At 41.0% G+C, this 6,475-nt stretch overlaps 1 protein-coding gene across 2 annotated transcripts in view; it reads left to right on the top strand.

Annotated features, from left to right (window-relative positions):
• Positions 1 to 6,221, top strand: part of adgb (androglobin) — a 33,148-nt gene extending 26,927 nt beyond the window's left edge. For both annotated transcript variants that reach the window (XM_047573825.1, XM_047573826.1), the window contains exons 29-35: positions 51 to 162; positions 1,838 to 1,980; positions 2,887 to 3,042; positions 3,177 to 3,258; positions 3,339 to 3,420; positions 5,234 to 5,417; positions 5,562 to 6,221. In XM_047573825.1, the coding sequence (XP_047429781.1) occupies positions 51 to 162; positions 1,838 to 1,980; positions 2,887 to 3,042; positions 3,177 to 3,258; positions 3,339 to 3,420; positions 5,234 to 5,417; positions 5,562 to 5,756 (954 nt within the window). In that variant the 3' untranslated portion in view covers positions 5,757 to 6,221. The remainder of the gene's footprint in view (positions 1 to 50; positions 163 to 1,837; positions 1,981 to 2,886; positions 3,043 to 3,176; positions 3,259 to 3,338; positions 3,421 to 5,233; positions 5,418 to 5,561) is intronic.
• Positions 6,222 to 6,475: the final 254 nt, after the last annotated feature.

A 6,475-nucleotide genomic window follows, 5' to 3' on the forward strand; every position in this document is an offset into this window, starting at 1 on the left:
CATGTGTTTACACTGATATCTCAACAGCTTTTCTTCTCTGTGTTTCACAGGGTCATAAGTATGTGGTCCAGGCAGAGGTGCTTTATAAGAGCTGGGATTTGGATGAATCTCAGTTGGCTTTTGTCCGTATGCTCAAAGACTTAGAGAAGAATGAGATGAGAGGTACACAAGACAAACACAAATGCCACGACAGACCGTTCTGTTTAGCAAAGGGAATCTTTCGCTAAAAGATCTCATAAACATCACACAGGATTCAGATATCCTTCAGATACGTATATAAGACACCATGAAGCAGTTCCATTTTTACGTTGTATTCAAAATTAGTCAGTACTTGGATTTTCAGTACAGTAGTGGATTTTCTAATATGTCCTTTGTGTTTGCAATGGCTTATTTTTTGTGTTCAGTATGAAGTGTGACTGATACTTTGTAGGCAATGTCAGGGGCCAAAGCAGACACCATTTATTATTTTCTTCCACTAGCCAGAGGCCTGCAATCATAAGTCTAATGAAAAAATGCATAGCTACTTTTTCAGAACATAGTATAATAAATATAATAATAATAATATCATACTCACATATCACGCTCATATAATCACAGAGCAGGAAATTGATCAATTGGAAAAAAAAGGCTTTTAAATTTGTACAAGCTTCTTAAAAATGAGAAGAGAATTGATCACAGCATGGGTGGATGGGTGGATGTTGTTGTGAAAGTGCATGCAGACATAGAGGAGAAAGGCCAGTCTGCTGCCATTGAATTCTCCCCACAATGTTCCCATTACTTACTCATTCAGTTTGCATGATCCTGCAAATGATATGTGTGTGTGTCATGTTCAAGATGAGGGCTAGTGATTTGGCAGTGCCCTAGATCTACTGTATGTTTATCTTGCCTTTGCACGTCTTATCTCTTTACTGACGTACTGCATGTGAGCACATAAAGATATTCTACTTTGTGCTTTTCCTTGGATGTATGTACAGTATGTACAGACCAGTGTCCGCACAAACCCCCTGTGTTTTCCCTATAAGCTTAAATGGGTCAACGGGATGTCAAATGAAGTTGGCTCTTGCCCCCCCGGTGCCCTGGGAAATATCTCAGCAGGAAAATGAATTAATTTCACCCAGTTTAACTCTGTCTCAGTGGTGAGGCTCTGCCCTTGATCATGCTCTGTACATGCTATAGGGATACAAGCTTTGAAATCTCTTTAACAAGCGGTTTAACAAGCTGCACTCAAAATACTGTACTGTACATGTTTAATGTGTGCACATTTTCACATCTCCACTTTAAGTCTCAGTATATACTGTTAAGGGAGGTAGCTGCACATGTAGATATACCAACAGTTTTCATCCCCTTTACAACCTTAACATTTGGTTTCACATGCTACTACAAGAAACCATTTTAACATATAGACTGAACAAAAGCTTTCTTGACTCTATATTCATTATACTTAGACTTAGCCACAACTCGCTCATTTTTAGATCCACTTTGACTTGAACTAAGAAGAACTCAGTGTACAATAGCAATTTAGGCAGCATGGCAGTGTGTGTCGGCTAAATAATGGATTAATGCGCGTCTATATCAGAGAGGCGAGACTCATATTTAAGCCTTCATCTAAGCTTGGGATTGTGTTCATGTTGGCTTTAAAGAGCAACAGTGCCATCTACCACATAAGCAGTCACACAGCACCCTCATGAGTCAGTAGTATTTACTGAAAAGGACGTTATTTAGCATTTCATGCTGTGATGAAGTATATTCATTTTATGTAATATAGAATGTGACACCTTGATTGCCAGGATGTGTAACTATGCCACAGATTTTGAGTTTTCTCTGCTGCACACTGTAGTATACAAGCCCGGAGACCTGAAGTCTTCCTCCACTGCTAGCACACCGAGCCTTCATGGGAACCGGTCTGAGGCACCCAAAACAACACAGAAGGAGACGGGGAAGACAGCTGCCTCATCCAAATCTGGCTCCAAGCAGGAAACGGTAATAGATACAGCGCCCTGAGAGACAACAACAAACAACACAACTCCGCCCAGTCACTTTGGATATACAGTACATTAAATATCTGTAATTATAGTGAAAAACTCTAAAAATCATTCAACAGCTAATCTACCAGTGCTCACTTTGCACCTAAGCTTATGGCTAAAAAGCTTCAAATAACATCCGATAAGTTAAACTTCCAAATAATAACTGTATGTAACATTATAATTCCATGTGTGAAAATATGTTTCCTAGAAAGAAATCCAATTAGAAATAGTCTGTCAATTTAAAGGCTGCACACTGCTTTTGTAATATCCACACGAGTACATATTATTTTTATCCTATGCTAAGAGGAGGCAGAGTGACACATGTAAGATGTAGTAAAAATGAGCAAAAATACTAGTAATGCTTTTGAGAGCTGGGTGTGGAGGCATTTGAATCGAGTGCATACTTGACTCCTCTTCACTGATGCCCATTCAAACCCCACACAATGAGATTACTGTTGAACTCTTCGTCTTGACTCCTCTCCTGTAACATTTTGGAGTTTGTTTCACCGGTCAGGTCAGGTCAGCATTTACATGTTTAGTTGACCCTGCTGAAAAGCTAAAACTAAATCTCTGCCAGGACGACCTGAATTCAGATTGTATGAGAGATGTTTATGTTATGTTATTATGTGAGAGATGAGCCTTATCATACACTATAATCTCATTGTCTGTAACTGTCAGAATAATGGTCTTGGTTTAGTAGTCAGAACCACCACAGCTGGATAAATCATTTTGCTCTCATCTACGCTAAACATCTATCCCTAATCATAAGTATTAGTTGTTGTTGTTGTTGTTGTTGTATAGTGACTTTCAGACCTTTGTGTGTGCGAGGAAGCGCTGTATTTTTTGTTTGTACGTTGTGCAGAGCTTTGACCTGACAAAGCCCAACTGGACACTGCGTGTTGTCACTGATAAGACCAGAACAGAGGACATTGAGGTGAAGAAGGACAACGAGAGAATAGACAAGATTAAAGCCCTGAAAAAGGCCTGGGAGATGGTTGAGCCAGGACGCCATGAAAGGGTAATAGAGACAAGTTCATAACATATTCCTTTATACGCTTAGAAAATGTACTTGCATTACTATTATTTTTGTGAAAAACTATAGTCATTTGTTATGTCGGCCTCATATATAGTCAATGCTTTGCTGTTTTTTAGGCTTCCCAGTCTTATCTCAGGTTTCTCAACCCAGATAAAACCGGTGATGAAGCTGCTACAGTTGAGAACGAAGAAAACCCTGGTAATATACTTTACACACACACACAGCTGCATGTGTGCACTTTATCTTTTCTCACTTGCCTCATTGATTTGCTTTTACAGATGCTTCCAGATCTCCATCCAATCAAAACCTGAGAGATGCCCCTGTTTTTGGTCCTCACATGGACTGCAGTCACTTCATCAGGTTCTCCAGTGCTCTTGTCCTTATTGTTTACTCTTTGTGCTCATGTGGCTCCCAGTACCAGGCCTCACTGTTTTTCCACCTTTGTGGGCCTGAATTAAGACTTCGCTTCCAGGCTTGGCAGCACTGTGGAATGGTTTTGTGTGTGTGTGTGTGTGTATGTTTGTGTAGTAATCCATCAGTCGATTGGGGCCTCTCTGGGTGGAGTTTGCATGTTCTCCCTGTGTCTGCGTGGGTTTTCTCCGGGTACTCTGGCTTCCTCCCACCACACAAACACATGCTTCTTAGGTTCAGTGGTGATTTTAAATCAGCCGTTGGTGTGAGTATGAATGGTTGTCTGTCTCTCTGTGGTAGACCTGCGATAGACTGGCAATCTTGGCAAGGTGTACCCTGCCTCTGGTCCAGTGACAGCTGGGATACTTTCCTTGGCATGGAAGAGAATAAATTTCCTCCAGAGCTCAGTAATTTACAGCATGTAATGTATAGACACAAGGTGAGGGCTGTTTGAGTCACAGTAAATTATTGTGTTGTGTAATTACTGTATCTTCACATGCAGAATATACTGTGATATGTTAATGATATGTGTTGATGCTCTTTGGCTTACTGTAATGAGTATTAGGATGCAGATGGTTCAGTAGTGTTTAGTACACAGCTCATACCACATGTAGCTGTAGGAATTGAATAGAATCGAGTTTATTGCCCTGGTAAATTGTGATGTACATGCTGCTACATGCTGTGCTTTTGTCTTCTTAGCTACATCATCACTAACTGTTGAACTAAACATGCTTCAACCTTGATATCAATGTACAGGGTGGTCTATTCATAAACAGTGTGTAAACTGATGACTTCTGTCACCTGACACCCTCTCTCGTTACCTCCCTCCGTCTCTCCTTCTGTCCATCCCTCTCCAGGATAAATGAGATGATATTTGGGTCCGTTAATTAGAGAGCTATTTCGGGACCCCTATGAGCTCGTCGGCCCAATGAGATGTGCCCCCGTCCCATCACCTCTCCATCCTCTCCTGCTGTGGGTGTGTGTGCGTTCCCACACATGTGTCTGTGTCCAGCTACTAATGGCTGCTGACACTGTGGCCTGCAATCTGAGACGAGAGAGGTCCTGAGGAGAAGTCTATTAGGGGTGTCTGATTAGTTTGCAGCACACTTCTCTCACACAAAGACGCACCACAGGGCAACGTCATAGATTCACACTCGTGTGTCATTACTGCTCTTGCGCACGTTCTAAGACGCAACGAAAGAAACTGCAACGGGGCAATATCCATTAACCAGATGAACTCTATCATCACCTCCACTGGTCTCTCATTTAGGTCAGCTTGTAGAAAATAGACAAAAGCATTTAGCATTTATAATTTTTCTCTGTGGTTGTCACTGTGCATGCGCTTCATGGGGCTGCTGCCTATTATTTAATTTCTCCAACAGACTCAGTTTTGCCCACGCAAATAAAAGTTGTTTTAGGTACAGAATCAATTCCTAGCAGAGGAATGTTACCAAATGAAAATAATACAATATACCAGATAGACTATACCCAGATATACATCTGGATATACACAACTTGGAATGAGGTGAGGCACAGGAGGGTATGTCACCATTTCCTCTACATATACACTGCAATTCCATTTTTATTTATCCTTTCTTTACCTTATCTTAATTATGTCCTTATCACAGTTTGATAGAACATATGCAACTGTAGATAAACTATTCAACTTAAGCTCAGTCTGATTATGGGCATTACTGAAACAGTCTATTCCTCGACACATTAAACTATATGATAATAATAAAGTCTATGTGTTTGCATGTAGACGGCAACAGGATGTTCCAGTGCTGATGGATTCACAGATAGAGGAGGCCCATCGTAGCGAGCGGTTCGAAAAAATCCAGACGTACCGGTTGGTCCGAGACAATGTGGTGGACTACCAGAAACAGCAGCTGCTCAACTCCAAAGAACAAATTAAACATCAACTTCAGATGTACGCCAACATCCAGGTCAGGCAGACGCAGATAAAACAACGTGACGTCTGAAATCCTCTGTGCAAGATTTAGGTGGCAGTGCTGAGCCGTTTTGACTATATTTCTCTGCGCAGACGTCATTCTCTGACTTCTATCTCTTCGCCTCTGTCTCGTCTCCAGGCGGCCCGTGAGGAATTACACAACGCTTGTGAAGCATTTAGTAGCCGTCAGATGGCGGCAGCCGTGAAAAGGGAACAAGGAGAGAAGCAGGCACTGGAGGAGGCCCAGGCGGCAGCCGCGGAAGAAACAACTCCCACCTCTGCTGCCACTCAGCAGCCCAGAAAACCTGCCAAGAGTGCTGGCAGAAAGAAATGATGGTCACTGGCACCAACATCCAGTCAGTTTTCATCAGCAGACACCTCTCAACAAGTCTGTCTGAATACTGAAATATCCTGATTTAATTACAGCATTGTTGCTTCACGAAACAACACTTGTCCAAAAGATTGATTGCTGTGAGTGTGCGACGGTATATCACTGCTGGCTCTTGCCTTTGGACAATGTGCAAAGATAAGGGCTAATGAAAGTACTAGATACACGTTAAATACTAATTTTACGCGTAATACTGATTTTTAATATTTCTAATATTGTTTAGTTCTTTGTTTAACTAAGACAGTCACACTTTGAGAATATGTATACCCTGCTCCATATTACATTTAGTAGTATTTTCATGGCACGCCTGTGTTTTATCTTTTGTCTCTGACATGTAATAATCTTTGTAGTTTTTGTTCATTTTTCTTTAGAATACATTAAATTCTACCTTCACTTAAAAATGCGTCTTGATCAGTGTGACGTCTGTTGGCTTCATTTTGTCTAGAATGATTTTTTTTTATATAAATGATTCAGCAAAAAGAGTAAAGTTTGTGCGAGCTCATCTGACTAAAGAAGACTTGGGAGGATAAGACTTTTCTAGCATGATGTGGAAACCTAAATTACACACATTGTACACTGAGGATGGACTTAGAAGAAGCTTCTGGTCTCAGGTAAGTAAATTTAAAGATTTGCAGTATTCAAAGAGTGTTGTTGGAAATAATATC

The sequence above is a fragment of the Mugil cephalus genome, chromosome 21 (assembly GCF_022458985.1).
Source record: "Mugil cephalus isolate CIBA_MC_2020 chromosome 21, CIBA_Mcephalus_1.1, whole genome shotgun sequence".
NCBI lineage: Eukaryota > Metazoa > Chordata > Actinopteri > Mugiliformes > Mugilidae > Mugil > Mugil cephalus.